Source organism: Sporobolomyces koalae (genome assembly GCF_050403365.1).
Source record: "Sporobolomyces koalae JCM15063 DNA, S_koalae_JCM15063T_v1_ctg9, whole genome shotgun sequence".
Lineage (NCBI taxonomy): Eukaryota > Fungi > Basidiomycota > Microbotryomycetes > Sporidiobolales > Sporidiobolaceae > Sporobolomyces > Sporobolomyces koalae.
Window position 1 is genome coordinate 244 of NW_027481762.1, and position 26,623 is coordinate 26,866.

General features: G+C 53.5%; 9 protein-coding genes across 9 annotated transcripts; 6 read left to right on the plus strand and 3 right to left on the minus strand.

Annotated features, from left to right (window-relative positions):
• Positions 1 to 356: 356 nt before the first annotated feature.
• Positions 357 to 1,418, minus strand: MIC26 (Mic26p; the record flags this gene model as incomplete). The annotated part of the gene is made up of 6 exons (XM_076677495.1): positions 357 to 529; positions 615 to 658; positions 752 to 806; positions 911 to 1,082; positions 1,167 to 1,298; positions 1,395 to 1,418. The coding sequence occupies 6 exons, from the start codon at positions 1,416 to 1,418 to the stop codon at positions 357 to 359; spliced, it is 600 nt and encodes a 199-aa protein (XP_076535193.1).
• Positions 1,419 to 1,568: 150 nt separating this feature from the next.
• Positions 1,569 to 2,494, plus strand: JCM15063_002396 (ASF1 family histone chaperone; the record flags this gene model as incomplete). The annotated part of the gene is made up of 5 exons (XM_076677496.1): positions 1,569 to 1,588; positions 1,663 to 1,751; positions 1,829 to 1,944; positions 2,033 to 2,313; positions 2,392 to 2,494. The coding sequence occupies 5 exons, from the start codon at positions 1,569 to 1,571 to the stop codon at positions 2,492 to 2,494; spliced, it is 609 nt and encodes a 202-aa protein (XP_076535194.1).
• Positions 2,495 to 2,667: 173 nt separating this feature from the next.
• On the minus strand, positions 2,668 to 6,599 carry JCM15063_002397 (uncharacterized protein; the record flags this gene model as incomplete). Its single annotated transcript, XM_076677497.1, has 13 exons — positions 2,668 to 2,883; positions 2,964 to 3,055; positions 3,149 to 3,400; positions 3,519 to 3,939; positions 4,008 to 4,113; positions 4,184 to 4,224; positions 4,324 to 4,399; positions 4,477 to 4,909; positions 4,979 to 5,101; positions 5,197 to 6,018; positions 6,084 to 6,342; positions 6,409 to 6,502; positions 6,562 to 6,599. The coding sequence occupies 13 exons, from the start codon at positions 6,597 to 6,599 to the stop codon at positions 2,668 to 2,670; spliced, it is 2,973 nt and encodes a 990-aa protein (XP_076535195.1).
• Positions 6,600 to 6,954: 355 nt separating this feature from the next.
• Positions 6,955 to 8,806, plus strand: JCM15063_002398 (malate dehydrogenase; the record flags this gene model as incomplete). Its single annotated transcript, XM_076677498.1, has 8 exons — positions 6,955 to 6,988; positions 7,062 to 7,096; positions 7,167 to 7,349; positions 7,755 to 7,933; positions 8,010 to 8,293; positions 8,366 to 8,520; positions 8,590 to 8,689; positions 8,772 to 8,806. The coding sequence occupies 8 exons, from the start codon at positions 6,955 to 6,957 to the stop codon at positions 8,804 to 8,806; spliced, it is 1,005 nt and encodes a 334-aa protein (XP_076535196.1).
• A 492-nt stretch (positions 8,807 to 9,298) lies between these two features.
• On the plus strand, positions 9,299 to 10,646 carry JCM15063_002399 (fumarylacetoacetate hydrolase family protein; the record flags this gene model as incomplete). Its single annotated transcript, XM_076677499.1, has 6 exons — positions 9,299 to 9,563; positions 9,636 to 9,887; positions 9,965 to 10,051; positions 10,137 to 10,233; positions 10,315 to 10,399; positions 10,524 to 10,646. The coding sequence occupies 6 exons, from the start codon at positions 9,299 to 9,301 to the stop codon at positions 10,644 to 10,646; spliced, it is 909 nt and encodes a 302-aa protein (XP_076535197.1).
• A 132-nt stretch (positions 10,647 to 10,778) lies between these two features.
• JCM15063_002400 (uncharacterized protein) lies at positions 10,779 to 13,102 on the plus strand (the record flags this gene model as incomplete). The annotated part of the gene is made up of 9 exons (XM_076677500.1): positions 10,779 to 10,852; positions 11,521 to 11,556; positions 11,655 to 11,662; positions 11,726 to 11,792; positions 11,871 to 12,169; positions 12,257 to 12,389; positions 12,456 to 12,632; positions 12,699 to 12,957; positions 13,049 to 13,102. 9 exons carry the CDS (start codon positions 10,779 to 10,781, stop codon positions 13,100 to 13,102), a joined length of 1,107 nt encoding a protein of 368 aa, XP_076535198.1.
• A 1,147-nt stretch (positions 13,103 to 14,249) lies between these two features.
• Positions 14,250 to 14,705, plus strand: JCM15063_002401 (uncharacterized protein; the record flags this gene model as incomplete). Its single annotated transcript, XM_076677501.1, has 1 exon — positions 14,250 to 14,705. The coding sequence occupies one exon, from the start codon at positions 14,250 to 14,252 to the stop codon at positions 14,703 to 14,705; it is 456 nt and encodes a 151-aa protein (XP_076535199.1).
• Positions 14,706 to 16,507: 1,802 nt separating this feature from the next.
• On the minus strand, positions 16,508 to 19,838 carry JCM15063_002402 (uncharacterized protein; the record flags this gene model as incomplete). The annotated part of the gene is made up of 3 exons (XM_076677502.1): positions 16,508 to 18,325; positions 18,387 to 19,109; positions 19,188 to 19,838. 3 exons carry the CDS (start codon positions 19,836 to 19,838, stop codon positions 16,508 to 16,510), a joined length of 3,192 nt encoding a protein of 1,063 aa, XP_076535200.1.
• Positions 19,839 to 20,561: 723 nt separating this feature from the next.
• Positions 20,562 to 26,028, plus strand: JCM15063_002403 (uncharacterized protein; the record flags this gene model as incomplete). The annotated part of the gene is made up of 14 exons (XM_076677503.1): positions 20,562 to 21,569; positions 21,640 to 22,386; positions 22,458 to 22,867; positions 22,959 to 23,189; positions 23,272 to 23,386; positions 23,469 to 23,609; positions 23,680 to 23,865; positions 23,933 to 24,532; positions 24,635 to 24,995; positions 25,070 to 25,212; positions 25,282 to 25,354; positions 25,421 to 25,489; positions 25,557 to 25,713; positions 25,827 to 26,028. 14 exons carry the CDS (start codon positions 20,562 to 20,564, stop codon positions 26,026 to 26,028), a joined length of 4,443 nt encoding a protein of 1,480 aa, XP_076535201.1.
• Positions 26,029 to 26,623: the final 595 nt, after the last annotated feature.

The window sequence follows — 26,623 nt, forward strand, 5'->3', positions numbered from 1 at the left end:
GGAAAATGCAACTATCGTTATCACTTTCAAGTATGGCTTGCTTGGATCGGTTAAGGCTTTTGCAGGGTGGTAGCCTGGATGATAACCCGAAGATAGTCCAGCACATCTCCGCTTGGCTACGCACTTCCAATGCCTCTCCGTTGCATCTGCATGTCTGAACTTTTACTGTACCGATCTGCAAGATGGGTCGCCGTCTCCCAAAAAACGTCCACGGATTTTCGATCGCATAAGAAAACCGTACAACTCGGTCTTTTCGTCTACAAAATTGTTTTCTTTTCCCCTTTCGACTCCTTCCCTAACACGCGATCAACTCTGAATCAAGAAGAAAAGCCTCGAGAGGTTTCTTTTTATTTTTTCTACTTGCCGACAAGAGATTGCAACTTGAGTCGAGCTTGTTGGAACTCTGGCAAGTGTGCACTTTCGAACGCTCTAGCTCGAGTCCACACGTTCTCGGCCGTGTGAGGGAGGAAGTAGTCGAGTGAGAACAAGAGGAAAGCTGGTGGCAGTGCAGCTCGTACCAGCAAGTTTCCTAATAAAACATGATCAAAAGAAAAATCCACCGTTAGGGAGAGTTGTCATTTCGAGCGCTGAAACAGAGTGCGAGCGAGGCTCACGATTCCGACCAAGGATCGATCCTGCCAGGGTCGCGACCGCGACGCTGTTCACAAGAGCGTAAAAGGAGTCAGCTCTTTGCGAAAGATTGATTTGCAAAAAGGGGGATGCGATCAAGCTAGGGTTCTCTCGAACTTACTACATCGCACCGGGGTTGAGTTGATCTTTCGGAGAGACGATTTTTTGCAGCGAATCTGTCAACGCACGACCAAAGGATCAGTTCCCGAAACCTGATTCCCCAGAGGGGGCGCAAACCCGCATTCCGGGGGTAATAGGGTTCGCTTGCAAGACAACAAACCTTCAGCTTGGCGTTCCCAGTTCAACCAAGTTTTACGACCATCGGCAGTTGAACTCCTGAGACCTTTCGTAGCATCTTGAACGACGGCACGGATCTGAGCGACTTCGTCCTGGAGAGGACTCTTCTCTGGTACGAGAGTGACAAAGTCCGAGTCTTTCTCGTACAGCGAGAGCTTTGAGTTGGTAATTCGCATCGAGGTGTCAGTCCCAACTAGAGATCGAGGAGGAGGGGGTTTAACGAGCGTGTGCCAATGTACCTTGGAGCGGTGTTGTTCGACCGATTCGGGACGGGAGAAGGGCGTCGTCGATTGCGCGAGGAGGGGCTTAGTGTTGGTAGTGGACGAAGCTGCGAAACTAGCAGCCGTGACGGTTGCGGCTCCACCGAGGAGCTGAAGGGAAACATGACGAGCGAGGGTCGGTGCCCGGATCAGCATAGATCGCTAACAGCCCCTTGAAGACTTGCATGCTGACAGACATTGACTGACCTTGGCTACAAAGGGAATAGGCATTGCGGTCTGTCGGTGGTGGATAGTGTAGTGAGGCAGAGAGATGGGACACCTTTCGTCGCGCGTGCCTCGAGGCTGATCATCAGTCGCCAACTCTCTCCCGACTCGACCGTGCACTCGTTTCAATACTCGCACTAGGCACGATCTTCGAGGATGAGCATCATCAACATCTCGTGAGTAGGCTCTCTCTCGAGTGCGAAACCTCGGGACGCGTCTACTCACTCGCGTTGCGCGTCGCTTCCCTCAGCGACATCACAGTCCTGAACAATCCTGCGAGCTTCACCGATGCCTACGTGTTCAAAATCACGTTCGAGTGCATGGCTCCACTCGAAGATGGTACCGTCTTAACGCGCTCTTTCTCTCCCACCTCTTGATGCGCCGACGCGCTGACTCGCTTTGGAGGTTGGCAACAGACCTCGAGTGGAAACTCACGTACGTTGGATCTGCCGAGAGCGAATCGTTTGATCAAGAACTCGACACGTGCATGGTCGGACCCGTACCAGTGGGGATCAACAGTTTCGAGTTCGAGGCAAGTCCCCCCGACCCCCCCTTTCATATTTCCTGTATACACGACGAGGAAAACTAATTCGCGTTCGAGCTCGCGTTTCACTAAACAGGCAGCAGCACCTTTACCGGACCGAATCCCATCCTCAGATCTCGTCGGTGTGACCGTGATCCTCTTGACCTGTTCCTACAACGATCAAGAGTTTGTACGGATCGGGTACTACGTCAACACGGATTACGGTGATGCAACGTTGAAAGCTCAACACGAAGCTTCTCTCGAAGAGGACGCTGCCGCCAAAGGGATCGTCGCTCCGGACCCTTCAAAGCATATCGATCAACTCGTGCGTTCGGTCCTCGCAGAGAAACCTCGAGTGACAAAGTTCAACATCAAGTGGTGAGTTTTCGTATTTCCGAGTTTTTGGCTCATTCCGATATACGGATGTTGACCCGCTGTTGTGTTTCTCTTTCTTAGGGATTCCGCTGCGGCGACAGCAGTACCTGAAACGGTTCAACCGCAACCACAAGTTCTGAGCGAAGTGGCAGCAGTACCTCCAGCACCCTTCACTGGTGCATGATCACATTCTTCTGAGAGTACAATTCCCAAATAACCCTCTCTCTCCTTGTCTTCTTTTTATTCCGTCTCTCTTCTCGTGTTGTAATTTGGTCTAAGGAAAATGAAACAATTCTCAAAACGGTCACACAACATAACAAGGGAGTTTCATGTTAAACAACAAAAAGTCGCAAAAACTTAAAGTCTACTCATCTCGAGAGATCGTCTACCCATTCGATCCGGGTCGAGTGCTGGAAGAGTCGCTTCAAGTGCTTCGGAAACGGTTCGAACCCATACGATTTCGAGATCGTCTTTGACTCGAGTCGGTAAACCTGCGTCGATTCCATACACGTTCTTGCGGTTCCCAAAGGGCAGAACCACCCTTCGGATTCCACTTCGATGCGCTCCAAGTAGCTGTGAGAATTTAGGTGTCAGTCCAAGAACTTTGGATTTTTCGAGAGAGTTGGGTTTGTTTTCAAGTAGGAGAGACATACCTTTTCTTTGATTCCTCCAACTGGAGTGACATCTCCTCTCAACGTAATTTCACCCGTCATGGCAGTGCAAGCCTTGGGAGCAACACCTCGCACTAAGGTTCGGATCCAAGCGAGAAATCCATCAGTGAAACAGGAACTTGGAAGTATGCAGCGTCACAGCATGTGCGAGAGTCGGGGAACTCAACTGAGTGAAACGATCGCAACGACTATAGCGACTCCTGCAGAAGGTCCATCCTTCTTGATACTCCCCGAAGGCAAATGCAAGTGTACATCGACATGTTTGAACACGTCTTCCCGAACTTGATCCGAAATGCCGAGTTCGTACGCGTGAGATTTGACCCATGCGAACGCGAGTCGTGCTGATTCGGAAATGACGTCTCCAAGTTGACCGGTTAGGTGGAACCTCCCACTGCCGGGCATGAGGGACGTTTCAATATCTAGTTTTCACGTCCAAGCGAGTTCGTATCGGTCAGGCCTTGACGATCAAACGCCAGCAGCAGAGCCTGTAGCCTGCGATCATTTGCCGAACGAGAATATCAAATATGAGGAACTTACGAAGGATTGATCCGTTGCCACTGCCTTGATAAGCGAGTCCCGTTGAAACTCCGATCCTACCCGTCAATCCAAGCTCCTCCTGTTCGTGTTTCGTATCTCCCAAAATCAATTCGAGATCTTGCGTTTCGATCCGAGGTTGGTACCCGTGTTGCACGAGGTGTGCAAGTTGAAAGTCGTTCTGTTCGTGCTCGGATCTCGAATCTCGTGCTCGATCGCGCGCTTCAGCGTATTCGACGGCTTTCGCACGACAGACGGACCCAATTACTCGTTCGAGAGTACGCACTCCGGCTTCTCGAGTGTAGTTCTGGATCAGGTGCAACAAGGTCGAGTCCTCGATCGAGACGAGGGTTTGATCGAGCGCGTTCGCCGCGAGTTGCTTTGGCAAGAGTTTGTGACGAGCGATGAACAATTTCTCGTCATGCTAGAGAGAGAAGGAAATTTGTCAGCTTTCGAGGTAGGATCAACGGATTCTGTTTTCAAAAACTCAACAATGTATCCTGACAGTTCGACCGGTTCCATTCGATCGTACAGCGGTTCGGAAATCGTCTCGAGCGAGTTTGCAGTAGCGATAAAGAGTACCTGCGAGAGGTCAAGCCTGTTCTCGCGAGAGCTTGGATCAGCGGGTTTGCACGTCTACCCCTAGCAAAACCAGCGGAACGACTGACGGCATGCCCAGGTAGTGATCTTCGAAACACCAATTCTGCTCCTGTATGGGGTGCAAATGTGACCAGAACACACGAGTCAGTAGAGAAAGATTGAACGTGAACGCTCCTGCAGCGCGACGAAAGAGGGGAAGAAATCAAACCGGATCAAGAACTTCGAGCATGGCAGCGCTCGGATCTCCGTGGTGACTCGCATGGCCCATTTTGTCAACCTCGTCGCTGCATACGCACAATAGCGAATAACGTCAGTCAATCAAGAGACGGTTCCCATGATTGAGCAGGGAAAGGGGACGGACAGCAAGATGACGGGGTTCGACGTGCCCGCTTTCCGGAGTGCCGCCACGAGCTTGCCTGGCATGGCTCCAACATAAGTGCGTCGGTGTCCTCGGATCTCGGCTTCGTCACGCACTCCTCCTAGAGAAATGCGGACGAATTTGCGACCCATCGCGTCGGCAAGGGAACGCGCGATCGAAGTCTTGCCAACTCCAGGCGGACCGTGCAACAGCAAGATCGGAGACTTGAGCAGATTGCGCTCTCGTGACGGCTCGATCGAGTTGGAAGGTGCAGGAGGAACGTAGGGAACTACCGCAGTGCTGGTTGCAGTTTCCGACACGGCAGCAACAGTCGAATTTGAAAGACTTGATGCCGCTGGCGCTTGAGCATGCGCAAGTCGATCTTGTTGCAAGCGAGACACGGCGAGCCACTCGAGCAAGCGTTTCTTGATTTTGGCTGTACGGACATGATGACTTACGCCTCAGTGAGAAGCCCTAGTATGTCTGGAAAGGGAGAGGAACGAACTCAGGCCGTAATGATCCTCGTCGAGCTTCTTGCGAGCATCACTAATAAAGTCTCGAGACAACGGCAGCGGTGTTGCGTCTGCTGTGGTCCACGGAATTGCGAGTAGCGTCTCGATATAGGTGCCTAAGGCAATATTCGTTTCGTGGATTCGTAAGCGATTACAATTCTGACACGAATAGGGAAAGCGGGCGAGATCGGCGAGGAATAGCTATACTCACGGATAACTCCGTACTCGGCACCCTGCGGCGGAGTCTTCTTAAGGCGCTTAAACTCGCGCAGTGCGACTCTTCTTGCTTCGTCCGAGAACGATTTCTCGTGAATCTTGTGCTCGAGCTCGGCCAATTCGTCACCCTCATCTTCTTCACCCTCGTCAGTAGATGCCTTGATCGACCTCCTCGCCTCGGTCCCATTGCGTCGGGCGACAGAACGAGTTGAGCTTGCCCCGGACGAATTCGCGAGTTGGTCGAGTTCTTGCTTGATCGCGAGCAGTTGTTGCATGAGGGCATACTCTCGCTGTCGCTTGCTCGCCGATTCGTCGACCTTGTCTTGACCGACAGTACTCGTCTCGAGCGAGTCGAGAACTTTCGCCAGCACTTCGATCCCGGCTTCGAGGCGGTCAACGGGGTCCCCGAGCGAGAGGACGCGACACTTGTCGAGGAACGAGAGGTTGGTCGCAGTCGTAAGTGGAAGTGAGTAGAACAAGGTGTCGAGGAAGGTCAGACAGGACGCGAGCGACAGCCGCGTCGCGAGTTGCCGCAGCTTGCGATCAAACAACGACGGGAGCGGGGTGGGAGAGCCCGGAAGAATCGACAGAATCGAAAGCGTAACTGTTCGGAGTCGCGTGACGAGAGGGGCGTGCGAGCCGGGGAGGGAAGTCGCGGACGCGAGGAGCGAGATCCGGGCCGAGTAAAAAGGCGAGAGCGCTGGTGGCGAAGGATACGAGGTCGAGTCGATCGCAATGCGCGCAATCCCTTCGAGTACTGCGAGGAATCCACCCGCTGCGAGTCGCTCGAGTCGGACGATGCGTGCAGCGGTGCCATCTGGCGTGCGCTCGATCCGGTCAGATGTGGGGGTCGAGGGGCAAACGAGCGAGACTAGAACTTACAATCGAACAGCTCTTCTGGCAACGGTCTGCCGTCCGAGAGCGAGTTGACTGACATGCCAGTGGTCTGATCGGTCTCGATTCGGAGCGATTTGAGCTGCGACGGGTCCGAAGTGGCGGTCGAGTCTTGCTCGGCGTCCTCGCTTCGGGTGCCATTCGGTTCAGGTCCAGTGAGCAGCTTGTTTGCTTCTTGTGCAATGGGATCGGTGGGCTTGAGGGGCACGCAAGCGATCAAGAGTTTCGAAGAACCCGAAGCGGCGTCCTATATCGCAATCGAGGCTCACTAAGCGCAAGCACGGGCAAGCGAGGCCGTTTGGGGCAGACTTACATCTACGACAGATCGGACAAGCGCGATCGCGTGTCTACTCTGGAGCTGGATCGAGAGGAGTAGGTTCGGATAGAGGACCGTATTCGGCGGCAAGCTACGACACGCGCAGTGGTCAGCGCACAGCGACTGCGGTGTCTTGCAAGAAGAGCTCACGGTAAGATGGGCAGCGTTGGAGGCAGAGGATTCGCCATGTTGTCTATGTCCGAGATGGACGTGAAGCGGTGCTCCCGGATGTCAGCAGTGGTCGAGTTTGCCGGAACCCTCGGACCCCGAATTATTTTTCGAGCGAGGGCATTTTCGCTGCTATCACAGTCTACGTCGTCATGGTAGGATAGTACAACCCTGCGAAAGCAGCGTGGTAATTACCCCCTATTTTTCGAATATTCGATGCGGAGCAACACGGATTGACAGGAGTAGCGTCGTTCCGACTCGCTCCATGCGCACGCTGCGCCGTCCGGTTTCTCTACCACTCACTAGATTGGCTCTTGCTTCTCTCGCTCCAACTTTCTCCCGCTCTATTTCCCCCCTTTCACTTACTCGTACATCATGGTCAAGGCAGCACTTCTCGGCGCCGCTGGAGGTGAGCGCGTGTCCAGGTGGCCCCGTCTCGCGAGATCCGGACACTGACCCCACTTGACTTCACCGGCGCACAGGAATCGGTCAACCCCTCGCCCTCCTTCTCAAGCAGGTCAGTCACGTACCGATTCTTTCGGATCTGCAATATACTCAAGCTCTGCGTTGTCGTGCGTGTCGTGCAGAACCCCCTGATTACCGACCTCGCCCTGTTCGATGTCGCTCCCCTCGTCAAGGGCGTCGCTGCCGATGTCGGCCACGTCGACACCCCTGCTGTCACGACCGGCTACACCAAGGACGACGATGGTCTCAAGCACGCGCTCTCTGGCGCCGAGATTGTCATTATCCCGGCTGGAGTGCCCCGAAAGGTGCGTTCTCAATCGGCTTCTCTTTCGTGGGTCCGGCGATCGAGTCGAGACTGGGACAGGACAGGCTGGTCTTAGAACTATCAGGATGACTCTGCAGCGAGGCAAGCGTGACTCGTTGAGCAGACGCTGATGAGGCGATGGACCCCACACGTTCAACGCGAAATCGATTTGTCCCAACCGAAACTCGACTCGTGCTCGCGACAAATCCCATTCCTACCCTGTGTGGTCCTCGTGTGCACCAGACAGACACTGACATTCGCGTTCGAATCCCTTTCTACCCCTGCCCATCCGCTCTCGCACTCGTTTCTCCTCCCCCCACTTGCACTCGCTTGGAAAACACTCCTTCCACACTGCTGCACCCTCTGCCTGTGACCCTTCGATCTCTACTGTGCGTAATGACATTAGCCCGGAATGACCCGCGACGATCTGTTCAATATCAACGCCGGCATCGTGCGCGACTTGATCCAAGGCGTCGCCGAGCACTGCCCCAAGGCATTCGTCTGCATTATCTCGAACCCGGTCAACTCGACGGTCCCCATCGCTGCCGAGGTCCTCAAACAAGCTGGCGTGTTTGACCCGAAACGGTGCGTGCGATTCCCTGCCGCCAGACTTGCTGATTTGAACTTCTGTCTGACGTTCCCGCCGTTCTCGATTCTAAAGCGTCTTTGGTGTCACTACTCTCGATGTCGTTCGCTCGTCGACCATGTCGGCTCAAGCGATCGGCAAGCCCACCTCGGCCGCCGAGTACACGATCCCGGTTATTGGTGGTCACTCGGGCAAGACGATCGTGCCCCTTCTCTCGCAGGCGAAGCCCTCCCTCCCCGAGTCGCTCTTCTCGGACGAGGCCAAGCTCGCGGCGCTGATCAAGAGGATCCAATTCGGTGGTGACGAGGTCGTCGAGGCCAAGGGCGGAGCCGGATCTGCGACCCTCTCGATGGCTTACGGTGAGCACTACATTCTGCCCCAGTCTCTCTCGCTGTCTCTGCTGACTCTCGCTTTCGCGTGCCAATTTTCAGCTGGATACAAGTTTGCTTCTGACCTCCTCTCGGCCGCTTTCGACAACAAGTCGAACGTGGTTGCTCCCTCTTACGTCTACGTCAAGGAGTTCTCCGAGCTCCAGCAAGAGCTTGGACAAGAGCTCGACTTCTTCTCGGTCCCGGTCCAACTCGGCGTGCGTTTTTGATAACTCTCGCTTCGCGGAGCTAATGAACCCTGGTGACTAACCCTGCTATCATTCTAGCCCAACGGTGTTGAGAAGCTCCTCCCTCTCGGCAAGCTCTCTTCGCACGAGCAGAGCCTCCTCAAGGACTGCCTGAGCGAGCTCGGAGGTTCGATCACGAGTATGTTGCCTTCCCGTCTCAAGGTTGCGAGGTTTTTCTTTCTTTCCGAGCTGATTGGATTTCGATCGCTGCTCAATCACAGAGGGAACTCAATTCATTCAGCCCAACAAGCTTTGACTCACTCCTCGACTCTAGATAGTGTTACAATCAGGGTCCCTGAGAATTGTCTGTCTATGTGTGTTTTCTCCAAAATCTTTGAACTGTATTTCCAAAGTAGTTTTTCGCTGTCGCTTCCGTCTTTCTCTTTCCCTCTCGACTCCCATTGATCACACCTGTGCTTATGCACCAGAATGGTCTTGCGAGAGCTTATCCGTTGTCTTTCAGATGTCGAAGTCTGCCAAAAAATCTGTTTACAACTCTCACTCTCTCCCTCCTCCGGCTTTTTCCTAGAGATTTCCGCTCTCTACTTGGTTGTTACTGTTGCTTGCGTTTTGCTGCGGCTCCCGCTAGTCACGAAATGCAGAGACTCCGCAGTGCAAAAACCTCCACTCGGAACGGAAACAGATCTCGGCTTGTTGACTCTCTGTTAACGGCATGTTTCGACTGATCCCTCGACTCGTCGGTCACTCGTCGCACTCGTTCCTACCACGACACTTCCACCGCGCGCCCATGTCTTCGTGGTCTCGACTCGTTCGATTCAAAGCCTCGCCCGAATTCACCCCCACTACCACACCACCTCGCGGCAGTTGGTTGATCGGAGAACCTGTCGATCCTGAAATCGATGTTGGACTCGCAACCTATCGAGGAGAACCAGTCGAAGTCGAACTGTATTCGGGTGACAGTATCTTGAACCCTGGACAACGTACCGGAGACAAGGTCAAAGTCGACACTTTGCTGAGTCCTCTCTCCGAGGACGAAGTGGGGACGATTCGGTGTACGTAAACCCTTCTCGAACCCCCCTCTTGAACCGGAATTCGGAACTGAAGAGTAAGAATCGCCTTTTCAGGTATCGGATTGAACTATCGCAAACATGCCGAAGAGTGCAATTTGCCCATCCCAGACATCCCAGTCGTCTTTTTGAAACCTTCAACAACCCTGGCATCTCCCTACCCGGACACAGTCATTGTCCCGAAATTCACACTCGACGAGGATCCGGTACCAACGGCAGATTACGAGAGTGAGTTGGGAGTCGTGATTGGGAGAGACTGCAAGGATGTTTCGGAGGAACAAGCACTCGACTATGTTCTCGGGTACACAGGTAAGCGCAAAATTTTCTTTTTTACGGTAGATCGTGTCTTGTTTCGAGCTGAACGAGGTGTTTTTGGTTTCTGTAAGCTACGAACGATATTTCATCGCGCAAGACGCAATTTGAAACATCGCAATGGTGTCGATCGAAATCGTATGACAAGGCCTGTCCCATGGGTATGTCCTAAAAAAACGTTGCGGATCGTGACAGCTGATTTTGAAACGCTCATCTCGGAACCACAATCTCTTTTGTCATGATCAGGTCCATGCGTCGTCTCGACTCGAACGATTCCTGATCCATCTCAACTGCATCTGAGAGGTCTCAAGAACGACAAGGTCATGCAAGAGTCACCTCTAACGTGAGCAACAACTTACCTCGATTCATTTTGTATTTCATGGGCTTCCTGTGACTGATTCGACCTTGATCCCTCCTCTTCAAGTGACTTGATCTTTTCCATCCCCAAGATTGTATCGTTCCTTTCTCAAGGTACGACATTGAAAGCGGGAACTCTAATCATCACAGGCGTGAGTGCATTTTCCTCTTCAGTGGACCCACCGCCGAGACCAATCTGGCAGCCATTATACGATCGAGGCGTTTGGCCCTAACGATTTTACTCTTGACATATGGACTGGGGTCCCACGAGCGCAGACGCCACATGGAATCGGAGCGTATTCGAATCCACCCGAATATTTCAAGGATGGAGATGTGTTTCGGGTCGAGTTGTCGGGAGGGATCGGTAGTTTGATCAACAAGATTGTGTACGAAAAGTAGTAGCTTTACCCAGGTTGGAACGTGTACTGTATCTCACTCTGTGGGAACTGATCTCGGTGTCATGCTCGCGCACGTTGTCTCGGTAGAGGTGATGATCTCGCTGAACCTGGCAAAATCGGTCACAATGCTCCCATGACCCTGCCGATCCTTGCCAACGTGTCAAACAGTGCTATTTGGAACACCTGGACGAGAAAGACTTTGAGCTTGTGAGCTGACTTTGCCTCGGCTCGCTTTGACGGACAACACTCTCTCTTTCGCGCTTAAGATTACTCAGATAGTGACTAGTACTCTACTCTATACGGACATGGCTTGACAAGATGTCCAAGCTGCAATCAGGTGAGATCAGGACATGATCAGTTTTGTGACCTTCGCAATGGTTGGGCTCGAGCGTTCTTATCGATCTCACGAGTTTGACGGTGTTTCGACGCCTTTTCGACGTCTCGACAGTTCGATTTGCTTCTCTTGGGCGGGCGAGTTGGTTCCCGGGAACGATCGAATCGTTTCTCGGAGCTTTCCGGGACGACCAGTCACGAGGGTTTGCCCGAGAGAGGATGCAGAGATTCCGGAACTTGGGAATATAATTGCCCAATGATATTTGAATACTTTGCTGGCAATTCGAATTAGGAGTTTGGAATCTCGAGAGGAATCCGGCTGCTGGGCCTCTCCTCTTCCCTCTCACCCCCCCCTCCACTTCTCAACTCTATCAAAATGTAAGTAGCACAAGTCATTTGATTGTGCCTATCCAACACCGTCCCGAACGGTCTCGAGGGATCACGTTGCCCAGAGACTGTGATCGAACAATCTCGAACAACTGGTTGGGTTCCCGCTCACTCACATCGCACGCACCTGCTCTCTCTGCCTGTTCTCATCACAGGTCTGCTGGCCAAGGATCTGTCAACGTCGGAATCAAGTGAGCTCGCTACGCCCTTTCTCGTCGTTGTCAGGAAATCGCACACGTTGCTAACCAGGGTTCGCTCGGACTCGCGCGCGCGTTTTGTCATCGATCAGCGGTTTCGGTCAGTTGCACTTTCTGGTCTCGTACTCGGTTCAGCCGCTGATACTCGTTGGCATTCCTTCAGGTCGTATCGGTCGTATCGTCCTCCGTAACGCCATCGAGCACGGAGATGCCAAGGTCGTCGCCATCAAGTGCGTTGCTTTCCCCATCTTGTCGCTCACACCCGATCCTGTTCAGGTTGACTGACGGTTATTGTTCTGCGTACTCAGCGACCCCTTCATCGACCTTGACTACATGGTCTACATGTTCAAGTACGACTCGACCCACGGTCGCTTCAAGGGAACCGTCGAGACCAAGGACGGCAAGCTCGTCATTGACGGACACGCCATTGACGTCTACGGCGAGCGTGACCCCGCTTCGATCCCCTGGGGCAAGTCGAACGCCGACTACGTTGTCGAGTCGACCGGTGTCTTTACCACCATCGAGAAGGCCGGACTTCACTTGAAGGGTGGAGCCAAGAAGGTTGTCATCTCGGCTCCTTCCGCTGATGCTCCCATGTACGTCTGCGGTGAGTCAAGATCTATTTCTTTTTCATCTCGAATCCTCGAATCCTCGAATCGGGAGCAATTTCTGATGATTTTGATCAATTGCATAGGTGTCAACCTTGACAAGTACGACCCCAAGGACACCGTCATCTCGAACGCCTCCTGCACCACCAACTGCCTTGCTCCCCTCGCCAAGGTTCTCCACGACAACTTTACCATTGTTGAGGCTCTCATGACCACTGTGTGAGTCAAAAACGAGTCGGTTTTCCTCTTAAAAGAATTCACTTGTTTATCTGTTTCGCTTTGCAGTCACGCTACCACTGCTACCCAAAAGACCGTCGACGGTCCCTCTGGCAAGGACTGGCGTGGAGGACGTGGCGCTGCCGCCAACATCATCCCCTCGTCGACTGGTGCTGCCAAGGCTGTCGGCAAGGTCATCCCCGAGCTTAACGGCAAGCTCACCGGTATGGCTTTCCGTGTCCCCACGTGTGTCTCTTCTCGTGTCACCCACTCCTACACGATCAAGATTCGCTGACGAGTTTTTCCGTTCAGCGCCGACGTCTCCGTCGTCGACCTTACTGCCCGCATCGAGAAGGGTGCTTCGTACGAGACCATCAAGGCTGCCATGAAGAAGGCTTCCGAGGGAGAGCTCAAGGGTATCCTCGACTACACCGAGGACGCCGTCGTCTCGACCGACTTTATCGGTTGCACCGCTTCGTCCGTCTTTGACGCCGCTGCCGGTATCTCGCTCAACGACAACTTTGTCAAGCTCATCTCGTGGTACGATAACGAGTACGGTTACTCGCGTCGCGTAAGTCTCAAACATTTTTTTTTTCTTCTTCTTCTTCTTTTGTACGACCTTACTGACTCTCTCTTGCGTCCCTGCTCTTCTACGTTACAAGGTCGTAGACCTTCTGGTTTTCGTGGCCGCCAAGGATAAGGCTGCCAAGCTCTAAACGGATCCTGAGAAAAAAACATTCTTTCGCTGTAGTTTGCCGTAGTTTCCGGTTTGAGCGGGCCACTGAAGTCCAATTTCGTTTTCTTGACCCTTTCCTGCCGCCGTCCTGATTTCTGTCTAGTCTGCATGCTTCGAGAGTAACCTTTTCAACGGTCGCTGCATTGTGCGAGTAGGGTGTAATGGCGAACTTGTCGCAATTTGGAAACTTGCAAGGTATGCACCACTCATGAACAAACACATTGACCCATTGTACCAAGAGGAGCCATATTGATAGACGACTATCATACAGGAGTTCGAGTGGTGCGTGTCATTCACAAACACTTCGGAAGGTGCATGTTACGAGTCGTGGCTGCGCAAGGACCGCGCGAGAGCTTGCTTTTCGAGCCCCACCATTGACGAATAGGCAAGATTTTTGACGATCGTGTGATGTAGCTCGTGCCCTTGACGCAGGTCGCAGTGCTTAAAAAAAGTCGACGGTGACCGCACTCTTTGGACTCGTAATCGGATTTCGTCGACTTTTTTTTCTGACCCTTTCGGCTCGGACCTCGAATTTCATGTGTGATAGTCCTTGACACTCTTGAAGATGCTTGTTCGTGAAGCTACGGTAGACGATCCCATCTGGTCGCTGCAGCTTTTGTTGCCGCAGTAACGCCAAGTCTCCACGACGAAGCACCCGCTTTTTCGCTTTCCTAGTCAGCTAGGAGCTCTAGATCGGGACGCAAGGTACGTATGAAGGTCAATGTCGTATGTAGCTCGAAGTCTTGACCGTAAATTATCGCACGGCGTCTGTCTCGCTTCCGAATCGCAGCGAAAATAAGATCAAGCGGCAATCGCTGTTTGTGCGGCTCTTTTGGTGATCTCAGCGGCTCGCTCGCTCAAGATTCAGCTCATCAGAGATGGAGAGAGGTGGACGCGAAATCTCGATCCCGAACGGCGAACGCTTCCTTTCTCTCTCTTCAGGCCTCCAGCAACAACTCGCTCAGCCGCTGCAAAATCGCTCGCTTTCATCTCGCACGAGCACAAGATATTGCCCTACCCGAGCTCGCCTCCCTCCGCTGTACTCTGAGCAGTCCTCGGCACGCCTGCCGCGCGACTTCCTCGCACTTAACTCCTCTCGCCGTCTTCTCCCTCGATCGCTCGACAGGATGAGCGGCCGCCTGAGAACCATCATTCTTAGCGACAGCAGCGAAGAAGAGAGTGCTTCCCAGGTCCCGATCAAGAAGAGCCTGAAAAGGCGATTCGTCATCAGCTCGAGCAGCTCGAGCAGCGCTTCGGAAGACAACTCGGCTATCAACTCGAATGGCAACTCGGACAACGATGGAGACCGCGCTACACCTGACGAGCCGAGTAGCGAAGAAGAAAACGACAACGAGATCGACGAGGCTGAAGCCGCAAAAGGATGGAAGCTTCTAAGCGAGAGTCAGAAAGACATTACTCGCCAAGCCAATAAGCGCGTCCAGAATCCGAAGGGCTACACGACCGAAGGAGACCGGGATTACGTCGTTCTCCAAGGAGATCCAAAAGGTCTTCGGGGTCACGACGCTGTCGGCTCAAGGTCTTTCTCTTCTCCGTTCACTTCTCTCCAACGATCAAAAGACTAACTCGAGTGCGATAGCCTTCACAATAGCCGCGTCGTGACCCCGAAGACCTTTTGGGTCTCCTTGGAGAACGACGTAATCCCGGTCTCCTTCGGTCGTGTAGCCCTTCGGATTCTGGACGCGCTTCTTGGCTTGGCGAGTAATGTCTTCCTTACTCTCGCCTAGAAGCATCCATCCCTTCGCGGCTTCAGCCTTGTCGATCTCGTTGTCGTTTTCTTCTTCGCTACTCGGCTCGTCAGGTGTAGCGCGGTCTCCATCGTTGTCCGAGTTGCCATTCGAGTTGAAATCCGAGTTGCCTCCCGGTGCGCAAGCTGCTCGAGTTGATGACGAATCGTTTTGGCTCTTCTTGATCGGGACCCGGGAAGCACTCTCTTCTTCGCTGCTGTCGCCAAGAATGATGGGGCGCAGGCGGCCGCTTAGCCCGTCGAGCGATCGAGGGAGAAGACGGCGAGAGGAGTAGAGTGCGCAGAAGTCGCGCGGCAGGCGTGCCGAGGACTGTGTGAACAGGGCGAGGGTCCACGGGGGCCCGGGGGTTGACGTTGCTAATTTCGCTGCGTCACTAGGTGCGCGCCAGCTGCGTCGATATCGCGCGCTTATATAGGTATGTGTAGTGGACACTCCTTGCAGAGGTCAGTAGGAATCGTAGAAGCGTTGCCTTGTAGAGCTCACGCGAGATATTGGGTTGCAATGTTGACACACAGTCGGACTCACAAAGAGTAGGAGAACAGGGGACGTAAACGTCGGAGCAAAAGGCTGAAGTGCGATAGATAAAAGAGGAGGGGGAAAGAGAACAAGAGAGAGAGAAGATCCTCGAGGCAACAGACTAAGGAGGAGGCTCGTGTCAAGGGAATGAGAGCCGGAGTCCGAGAACGGCCCTCGCGACAGTCGGTGTCCCGCTCACAGACTGCTCAAGCCTCAGAGTACGCCGGAGGGAGGCGAGCTCGAGTTTGGCAATATCTTGTGCTCGTGCGCGTAGTGAACGCTGCAGTGAGAGGCGTTGTACCCGTCTGAAGCAGTTGAGCGGCAAGACTCGAATGTATCGCTCCCACCTCGCGTCAATATTGTCAATGTCCTCGATTTTATTCTGGCTAGGATTCCCTGATTATTGTCGACCTTATGGTCTACATCTCGCAACTCTCGCAACAAGATGAGAACGGCAAGCTCTAAAATGGATGCCGAACAAAAAAATTCTTTCGCTGTAGCTGTAGTTTGCCGTAGTTTCAAATTTCCGGTTTGAGCGGGCCACTGAAGTCCCATTTCGTTCTCTTGACGCCTTTTGCTCTTAGCCATTTCGCACGCTTCGAGAGTTACTTCTGGATCCACAGGCTCCTTATAGGTGACCGGTGACTTCAGAAAGAACCGAGCGCAGTTTTCATCCTGCTCCCATTACTTCCACTTGTGAATGGGAAAGCCAGGGTTCACTCAGTGAAGAAACAACATAGAAGGGTTTGTACCGCGAGTCAGTAAGAGAGAGATATGGGCAGCATCAAGCTTGGAATCTTTGAGTACACAGGCTCTCACTTGCTTCAGGTTCTCTTTCTTGTTCCGACCGGAACCGTTTGAATCGCTTGAACAACTTGCAGTGTTAAAAAAACGCTGACTTGTCCCTTCGAAAAATCTTTCGAGCACTTCCTTTATATCAGAAAAACAGTTTCTGCCTGCTGGCTGCTGATTTTCTCGGAATGGGAAAAAGCAACGATCTGGCAATGCCTTGTAGCGGATAGAAAATGAGTAAGAACCGAAAATGCTATGCTTGGTATGTAGGGACGAATTCTTTTGGGGGGTTCCTTTCGAATTCGGGTTTTCTACGGATCAAACATGTCCATCATACTCTCCATGAGTTTGTCCAAATCTTCCACCGCTTTCGTTCCATCCACCGGAGATTGTATCGTTGTCGATGTCGAGCCTATCGAGTAGTTCTTCATGTTGGCATCCTTGAAATTCGAGAATCGTGGGGTGGTCGCGATCGAATTTGTACCAGAAGTAGGGTTCGTACGAGAGAGACTTGATTTGTTCCTGAACAAACTGGGTCGACTTCCTCCTAGTGTTTCGTTTGAACGAGTTGTACCAAGAGGTTGTGCAGATTTAGGTCCTCGTTCAGTAGGTTTTGGCAAAATCGAAGACGAAGAGGAAGTATCGATTCGAAGTGTCAGAGGTGGCGGTTGTTGTTGTTGAGACATTAAACTAGTACCACTGATGCTACCGGGTCTCGGAGAGATCATGATGGGTTTTCGAACGGGTTTGTGGTAGTCCTGGATATCGTTGACGACAGGGAGAGCTTTCTGGGATGACGATTCACGTGATCTTGGACTTGGAGCCAGAGGAAGCGAAGGAGGAGATCGAGAATGGGAAGTAGAGGTCACTGTTCGGTCAAAGGTTGCGGAATTGTTGGGAGAATGACGATCGAGAGGAAAGGTCGGGGTAGTTGGAGTTCCAAAAGCGCTACGAATTGGGGTTGGAGCGCTCGATGCGGGAGAATGACAAACCGGGAACGAAGTGACTGATGGTGATGGAATCCGAATCGATCGATCTGGTGACGACGACGAGGACGAAGCGGCAATGTGGATCGCTTGGGGTCGAGCGCCAAGTTTCAGTTTGACCGGTCTCGTAGTAACACCTGTTGCTGCAGTCGTGTTTGTCGTCGTCGAGGAAAATGGAAGCTTGTCGGACTCGAAATCTTCCGAGACTGGGCTTGGCCGGTTCGACGCGACAGGAGTCTGAGGAGGTAGCGGTGGCAAAGGAGGTGAAGCAACTGCGATGGGCAGATCTTTGTTGGTCGAGATTGAATGAGTAGTCGAGTGCGAAGGTGCTGGTGAAACCGGTCTTGCGTCCCGGTTGAACGAGGGTGCATTCGAAAGTCGTTTCGGATCGATCGAACTCCTGATCGATGTGTTCCTAGACAAGAGTTCGGGTTCCTTTTCCGGTGGCAGTGGAGATTCAGTTCTTTCAAAGTCGTCCATGTGCGACGAGGCAGTGTCGTTTCGATCATCAACCGGGTCCTTGGTCGAAGATCCAAACCCGAACCAGCTTTCCGATCTAGCCGTGACAAAACTGTTGGCCGAGTTGCTGCGTTCCATACTGTGACTGTGTCGAACAGTTGGAATGCCGAGTCCTTGCGAGGTCGGGATTGGTGCCGAGATTGATCGATTCGCAGTCGAAGCAGATACGATTGGAGTCGAAGGGTCGAGCGACGGTGACACTGATAGAGTAGGGGTACCTTGATCTGTTCCTACTCCGAGCGAAGGCATTGGCGGCGTCAAAGGTGTTTCCGAGGTCGTAGCGGGAATCGACGGAGACCTTCCGAATGAAAACCATTTGCGCCCAGTCGACACGGGTCGGTTTGAAGTCGAAGGGATCTCGACGAGCGAAGGCGAATGCTCAAGCGGTTCATGCGGGGAGGTAGGTGCCGACGATGATTGCTGGTCGGCAGTCAACGTTCGAGCACGAGGGAGAGCGGGCAAGTCAGGAGAATCGATCGAACGAGAATCGTAGTATTGGGACGTTCGATTCGAGTTGAGCAAAGTTCGCATCGAAGCGAGTTCGGATTGGAGCGTTTCGAGTTCGGCTTGCAACTGTTCGAGTTTCGTCTCGGCTTCAGCTCTCGCTCTGCGTTCTTCCGCGACCTGTATCGCAATGTCCAATCAGAAAACTGAAGCACGGCTCAGGATTTGGAAGTGAACATACGAGAGCGTTTGCTTCGCTAAACAATTCGACACTGAGCGATTCGAGTTCACTCATCAAATCTTCTTTCGTCTTTTCGAGGTCGGCGCATTTCTGTACCATCTTGTCATTGTTGCGTCTGAGACTCTCTTCATTGACTCGTAGTGCAGCCGTCTCATGCTGCAACGCGTCGATCGTTGTTTGCAACTGTTCGTATTCTTGCTCCGTCACGCCCGAGAACGTGGTTGGGGCATCGGAACCCCCCGTGACCGCGGATGGCATCGAGTCGAACGAAGCGAGGGTCGAAGTCGAAAACCGCGAGTTGGTCGCATCGTTTCCGGTTCCGAGCAAAGGCGAAGCTGCGAATGACCGTAGAGAAGGAGTCGTTTGTACCGAGCTGGCAGGGATCGGCGGCAGCGAGGGCGAGCTGGTCGGGAATCGTCTCGAAGAAGTCGTAGTAGTCTGTGCTGAAGAAGTCGACGAAGACGTCGGCAATCGGAAGAAGCTGCGAGCTCCGCTTCCTGCAGAAGACAAGGACGAAACGCTCTCTTCGTCGAGAGTATTGGATCTCCTCTGCAGGTTGGTACTCGTCCGCGTTGACGGAGTGCCTAGGTTGCTATTGTTTGACACTTCGCGACGGCGCAAGGTTTCTTCGAGAAATTCGGAATGAGTCTCGGCGAGGGTCAGGTTCGATTGAGCAATTTTGAGTTGAGCCGCCAACTCGTCATGGGTCGACAATTGCTGAGACTACATACACAAGACAGATTGCAGAATGAGCACAGCTCGTGCAGTCGACAGGGCTAGAGAGAGAGAGAGGAGGATTACCATTCCATCGACCACAAGGAGCAAGTTTCGGACGGTTTCTCGCCATTCTCGTTCGTCGATTGGGTGTGAAGGACTTTCTGGAGAACCTTGCCTCGTAGGGGCGGCGGACGACGCGAGCGATTCCATGTCTTGCGCCTCTTGAATTCCGAGCCCAATCTCGCTCGTGGTCGCAGTGGGTGGTGCTCCAAACGGCCCAAGTCCAAGTCGCTCGCCAATCAAATGTAGGCTCCCTCGCCTGCCATCGTTCCTGCTGTCGATCGAATTGAAACTCGTACGCTGACCCGGACCTGTCGTCGAACTCAGGTCTCGACTGAACCTGAAATTCGATGTCGACGGGATCGACGACGTGCCGGTCGAGACTCGACTGTTGCGATGACTGTTCCTGAGGGTCGTCCGGGCGTTCTCGACGAGGTGTTCGTACCGTTCGGCACGCGAAGGTCTTCGAGAATGGCGGCGCTTTGGACTGTTGCGAAACTCACTCGGTAGAGCTGGGTGTGCGAGCGGAGTCGAGGTCGAAGGAGACGTGGTAGGAGTGGATTGTAGGTCCAAGGCGGGGCCGAGCGAGAGCGTACTCGGGTAGTTGGGCCGCGCGGGAGACACAGTGCCGGATGGACGAGACGGCGAAGGCGGCCGCAGCGGTATTTGGGCCATCACTGATGCCAGGAGACCCGCCTCTTTGAACCTATCCGAAGAACGTCGACGCGGAGGCAGAAGCGAGGGTTGGAAGGTTCGGTCAACCTTGGCTCCGCGTTCGCTTGAGCGCAACCTGAGGATGAAGCATTGAAAGACAATGCTCACGCGAGGAGAACAGGTTCAACAGCTGCTCGAGTAGTCCACGTCCTCAGTTCCGAGGGCGAAGGGCGGGTCGAGATGGGCGAAGAAAGCGTATGACGGCGTTGACGTTGACTGGTTCACGCGTTCAGACTGCCAACCCGGGATGATCCGAGAGTCTGTGCTCGACAGGCTACGGCCGAGGTAGAAAGACGAACGGGTGGATGCAACGTGCGGGTCGACCGACACAACGATGCAGCCGAGGAGACGGCGGTTTGCGAATTTGGGACAGGGGGTGGTTGCGCCGGTCCTCGCTCCGCTCTGGCCCCGTCTCATAGAGTAACGAGCTTCGACACTGCTCTCACAGGAACAGCCAAGCGCGCAGTTTGGTTCCGAGGAGAACGCTGGGACCTGCCCATCTCTGTCGGGGAACTGTCGCAGTGCCAATTGGCGCATGTTGAGAGATCGCTTCTCTCTCCTCCCACTCCTCGTACCCCGCCTCGTGCCGCCCGGATTCGGAAACGCGACGCTCCAACAACGCGTCGTAGCAGTCAGTAGCGCAAGCAGGCGGTCTGTCGGCCTCGCAGTCGAGACCGGCCCGCTATGACGACCCGATCGAGTTCGCCTGCACCGTCGACCGTAGCAACCACTCGCCTGTCGCGCGAAGACCACGACGTGTATCACTACTCGCTCCGGATTGCCCTCCTAGACCATGTCCTCTCACGAGCGCGTGCACGTACAGGCGACCCGCACTCCAACACCGCCTCGAGTGCCACCTCGACCCCGCTCGCCGGCGCAGGCCTCACCAGATCCAACACGACCACAACCGCAGCGTCCCTCGCGAGACCTTCGATTCGCAATTCGGTCACTGGCTCGATCCGTCCGCAGGAGGGATGGACCAATGCCCTCTTGTCCCTCGCCGATACGTTCAAGGATTCGTCCGCGACCAAATCGAGCAGGTTCCCGAAAGAGTTTGTCAAGATGCTCGATGTCAAGATGGAGCGAGTCGCGAAAGGGCTCGACCCCAAGTACCAGGACCAACTACTTCGCCAGACGATCGGCGCCTTTTACGGCACGTACGCCCAGGCTGCGTTCCAAAAGAACCTCAAGGAGAACCGTCAAATCGAGCAAGTGATCCTCATGTTTGTCACGACCGCTTCCGCAATCCTCAAGAAACGTCTCGGGGGTGAAGGCGACGAGTGGAAACTCGAACTGAATCGTCAAGTCGGCGAGTTTGTCGGCATGATCCGCGATGGACTCAAGACGTGCAGCCGCGTTCCGGGAGAGCTCGTACACCGGCTCGACACGTACTGCAGCAAACTCGTGCCCCCTCCCGCCGCGACCCCGCACTCTCCAACCTCGACAACCTACCACGAACGTCACCTCTCGGTGGCATCGGCATCTACCACTGCACCCTTCCCTGCGAAACCCGCGTCATCAGGGCTCCATTCGCCGAATCTTTCAACGGGCACGCGCGCGAGTCTCGAGCCGCAACCGTCTGTCAACCTCAACGAGATGCCGTTCGTGCAAGCCCTCGGACGGGTGTTTGGCAAGACCGACATTGAGCTGCGCAGAGACGTCGACAGTCTGAAACGGATCTGCACAGAACAGGCGAGTCCCCGATCCTTGTTCCAAAAACCTGGACATTCTCTTACCCTGCGTGTTGCATTAAATCCTACAGGCTGCTTTCAACGATCTCAAACTGATGATCAACACTGTCGCGGCACTGTCTTCTTCGACCGCACCTCCCCCTCCTACCGATGCTTCGTCGGGGTCATCGGCTCAATCGCTTCGACCTCCTTCGACTCGGACGCGCCAAACGACCACGACGAGTCGATACCCGTTCCTGCCAGAAGATTTCGAGAGTTTCGAGGCGTTTCAGAGTTGGAAGAAGCAAGAGACGGATCAGGTGCAAGAGTTGTTGCTCGAGATGACGGTTCGGAACCCGGACCTCGTACAGAACGGGGTCAAGGGCGGCATCACAATCACCCCGACCGTCGTCGCTCCGAATCCAAGAAACAGTACGTACGACGAAGACGACGACACTGAAAGTTGGCAACTCGTAGGCGGAGTTGGGGATGATCCGGGATCGGCAGGACTACTCACGTTTTTGCCTCCGAGAGATCCGATGCACAAGTTCCAACGCCTGTACGAACTGTTGTTGAACCACGACTATTCCCTCATGTCGACCCTCCCACCCGACGAAGATGTCTCGCTTTCAATCTTGTCTCCTTTGCACGAAGCGTTACTCACCCTCGTCCAAACGAGATGGAGGGTCCCTTCGACATTAAGGGTCGCAACTTTTGTCAACCTCGTCGCAGGGTTGTACAAAGGGTTTGGAGTACCGGAAGAATGTGTCGGAGAAGGACTCGAACAACTCGAACGGGTTGAAGAGAAATGGAGGTACTGGCGATGGCCGATACACGATGTGAGCCCCGGAATCTCTCTCTCCGTCACGCATTACTGATGTACCACCCCTTTGGGGACCCTTGCTCACAGAGATTGATCTTGTTCAAAGCCTTGTCGACCACGTTCGACACTCTGTTGACTCGATTCTTTGAAGTGTTTCAAGGCATCCTTCCCGAACTCGCCTTCTCGTCTCTCCTACCCCACCTCGAATCAATCTCAAAGAACCCAATCTACACTTCCGGGATTGGTTCCGGATTGATCACGACTCTGAACGAGCTCGAACTGGGTATGAAAAAGTTTGTCGCCATGACGTGGGAAGAAAGGATTCTCGAGTTTGAATTCAACTCGACTGGTTCGGTTCCTCGTTACGATTCGACTTCTCAAGGTCAGGGTCAGGGTCAGGGTCAGGCGAACCAGGTTGAAATCTGGTTGAGAATTTTGGAATGGATTCGAGATGAAGTGAAAGGGTTTGATCAATGTTTTCCGGACAAAATCTGCGCGTAAGCTTGTCTTCCCTCCTTGGCCCCCTCCAGATTTGGGAAGGAATGCCGTTTTTTCATCGTCTGATCCGACTCGCACTCTCACTTCTAGGCAAATCGATCCGCCAGCTTTGTTCCTATCAGTCACTGGTCCACTGTTTGTCCAGCATCTCAACCACTCCAAGATCTCGACCATCGCAGCATCGGTTCCGACTCCAACAGATTCGACCACGGCATCGTCTACTCAGTCAGGAGGTACAGGAAATGTCACGGACGGCGAACTGCTCGAACTGTACCATCGCGTCAAGGAGCTGAAACAAATGTTTCACGCGTTTTGTCCAGAGCAAGTTCACAACTCTCCTCTTACAGTCCCCGGCGCTCTTTGACTGACGATTGTTTGTTAATATTACGCGGCTCGATTATAGGGAAGAGCTCAAGATTGATTTCTCGGCATGGTTCGAACCGTATGTTCGAAAATGGTTGGGCATGACGGATACACAAACGAGCGAATGGGTCAATCGAGCGATTTCAAAAGATGCCGTAAGGTTTCCTCGCCCCTTTCTGATTCCGACAGAAATCACTAGCGGGACTTGCGATTTGCTCACACGATCGGGCTCAACAGTTTGAACCGGAAGAAACTGCCACGCACAGTTCTTCGATCGTCGATTTGATCGAGAGTTGCAAAGCGCCTGTCGAATTCATCTTGGGGTTGGAATGGCCAGACGAATACGGCCATGCCAAGTTTCTCACGGCCTTGTCGCGAGTGAGTTGTTTTGCGTTCTTTCCTTTCCGCTTTCCAAGCTTGAGGAACTCAAACTCGGGATACTCTGTAGACGATCGCGAAATCGATCGAGCAGTATTCGAATCAGCTCGAGGCCATGTTCATCGACGAGATGTTTCCTCGCAAACCTGAAGAGGTTCTCGATCAAGACGTTGCGAGACCCTCGGCTTGGCTCACGAAAGCCAAAATGGCAGTACAGGGAGACAAGAAGGTCGAACCTTTCGAATTCAAGGCGGCCGTGAGTATTGTCTCCCCTGTCGCATTCCCAAATCGTGAAAACCGTCTGACTGAATGTCTTGGTACAGAGCTGCATTAAATTGAACAACATTCAAGCCGCTCGAAGACTCCTCGATACAATGTACAACACGCTCGACGCCGACAAGGTCTCCCGCGTCGTCGAAGTCAACACTCCCGCTCCATTACCGAGTTCACAACATCCGCCGGCACCACCCCGTTTCCTGTTCACAGTCAAAATTGTCCTGTGCGAAAACTTGTCACCTCCATCGGGCAACTCGCGCAGCAAGAAACTCGACCCGTTCTTGATCCTGTCCGATCCGGCGGGGTACCGAGTGGCCAAAACTCGAACCTTGTACGAGACGAACGATCCAAGATGGGACGAAACAATCGACGTGTCAGTCAAAGGGGATTTGTGGTTACGTGCAACCGTGTACAATCGAAACTTGGTCGACCACCACGATCACATAGGATGCGCGTACGTTCACCTCGACCCGAAAAAGTTTTCAGATTTCCTCGCAAAGGATGTTTGGTTCAGGTTGGAAGATCAGAGTCGACAACCACTCGATGCGAGATTGTTGATGAGGGTTTCGATGGAGGGAGAGAAGGACGACATTCGGTTTTATTTCGGTAGAGCGTTCAGAAGTTTGAAGCGTGCTGAAGGGGACATGGTGAGAACCATGGTCGACAAGGTCAGAGGATTTCCCACTCATTGCGAATGTTCGATTCTCGGGAAACTGACGAATGGTTATCGGATCCTTGCCATTTGATAGATGTCACCTTTCGTGCGGCATTACATCTCCCACTCGAACCTCAAATCTCTGTTGAACACGTCGAGATACAACCTGCCCGACCTCGACAAGGTGCGGGGCAATCTCGACAAAGGAGTTCGGAACCTGAATGCCTACGTGCGAGACGCGCTCGCCTCGTCGACCAACACGGCAACCAATACCCTCATGATCCCACCTGTACACGATCCCAACGCTCCGAGTACGGTCACCCTCGAGCGAAACGAGCAGAAGAAGAAGGGCAAAGGACCTTTGACTGACCTCGAGATTGAAAACGCGATCGGAGACTTGCTCGATTACTTTGATGTCACGTTTGCGACCCTCAAAGAGTCGCTCACTCCTGATGGCAAGTCTGCCTTGAAAGATATTTCTCGATGATGTTTGAACTGACAGGTTTTTGTGCTGACTGGGCGTAAACAGCTTGGCATTTGGTTTCTATTCGATTGTGGAAGGAGATCCTGACTACAGTCGAGGCCCTCCTTGTGCCTCCTCTGAGCGATCGGCCGACCGAGATGCGGCCATTGAGCGAGAAGGAAGTCGATGTCGTGTACAAATGGCTCGGAGTCAGTTCTTCCATTCTCGCTCACTCGCCCTAGACGCTCAGCTCATCCTGTATGATGCTCGTTGATCAGTTCCTCGTCAACTTTTTCCATGGCGGAGGTGACGGTGTACCCCTCGAAGACCTTCGCAATGCGAAATACCTCGGTGAGCTCGTCCACCCTGCCCACCTCGACTTGACACATATAACTGACCCGCCTGTTTCGCTTGCAGAGCTTATTGAAGCGCGGATGTATTACGAATGGACTCCGGACGATCTCATGCGTGCATCTGTCGAGACCAGTAGGTCGAGCGCAAACTCGTCTTCCGGTACCTCGAGATTGACCACATGCTCGCTTGTTCCGCACAGTGCAACGTCATTTCCTGACCAAGTCGGACTCGGTATTGAGCCGATCCAAGTCTGTCTATTCCCAGCGCAACCTCGGTACGATCAGAGCGCGCAAGATCGAGAAGAAGCAACAAGTGACCAGTTCGGGAGAAATGATCTTGCGCATCCTGCGAATGTAGTACGTCCTAGACTTCCCCATGATTGCGCTCCTGCGCCAAGAAATTATCTTTTTTTTTTTGTTTCGGGTGACCCGCGTGCTGATCGGTTTCCCTTTGTCTCGCTCCCGCACAGTCCCGGCACTACGGATTTCTTGAGTACGCAGCTCTCGACCATGCAACGGTTACAGACGGAACAAGCTCAACGTCAGCAACTCAAGTCGAACCGGGGAAGCTTGCAGCGCAGTCAAGGCAGCGCGAATCGACTCGGCAGAGGCTCGAACGTGCGCAACGGCGCTCTTTCCGGCGGTGCGCTCGCCACCATACCCGACAGATAACCTCCCAAGACCTCTTGTACACTGTCTCTTTCCACTTGTCCTGTCGTGTACCATCTTCGTAATATTCTCTGAGCAGTATCATCTCGATACCCACTTTTTCACCTGCTCTGCCTCTACAATGCGCTATGATCCTGTTTCGATCGTCATCAATGGAGGTCGCCTGTCCTCGGGTGTTTCTGCTCCCTCGCGTAGCTCTCGCTTCGGCTCGGCTCGTCGGGTCGTGGTTGTAGATCGCTAAGACATGATAGCACTACCTTGTGCTGTGCCGCAGTGTTTGCTAAGCAGTTCGCATGGTTGCTCTCAAAGGATTCTCGGGGTTGTGTCCGAAGCCGCTATCGAACGACGGAGGGGCTCTCAAACCCGTGCCTATCATTCCGTGAGATCGCGACAAGATCCGCAGACGATCTCAATTTTTCGTCTCCTGTGCGGGCAATCGTCCCGGACTCTCGGCGGTTTCTGCGTGGCAAATCAACTGCGAAGTGCAGGCCGCACGGAAACCTTGGGAACGAGGGGAACGAGGGCGAGAAGGTCATTTCCCGGTCTACTATCCGGAACATTTTACATTCCTGCCGGGCGGTACCAGCTCAAAAAACTG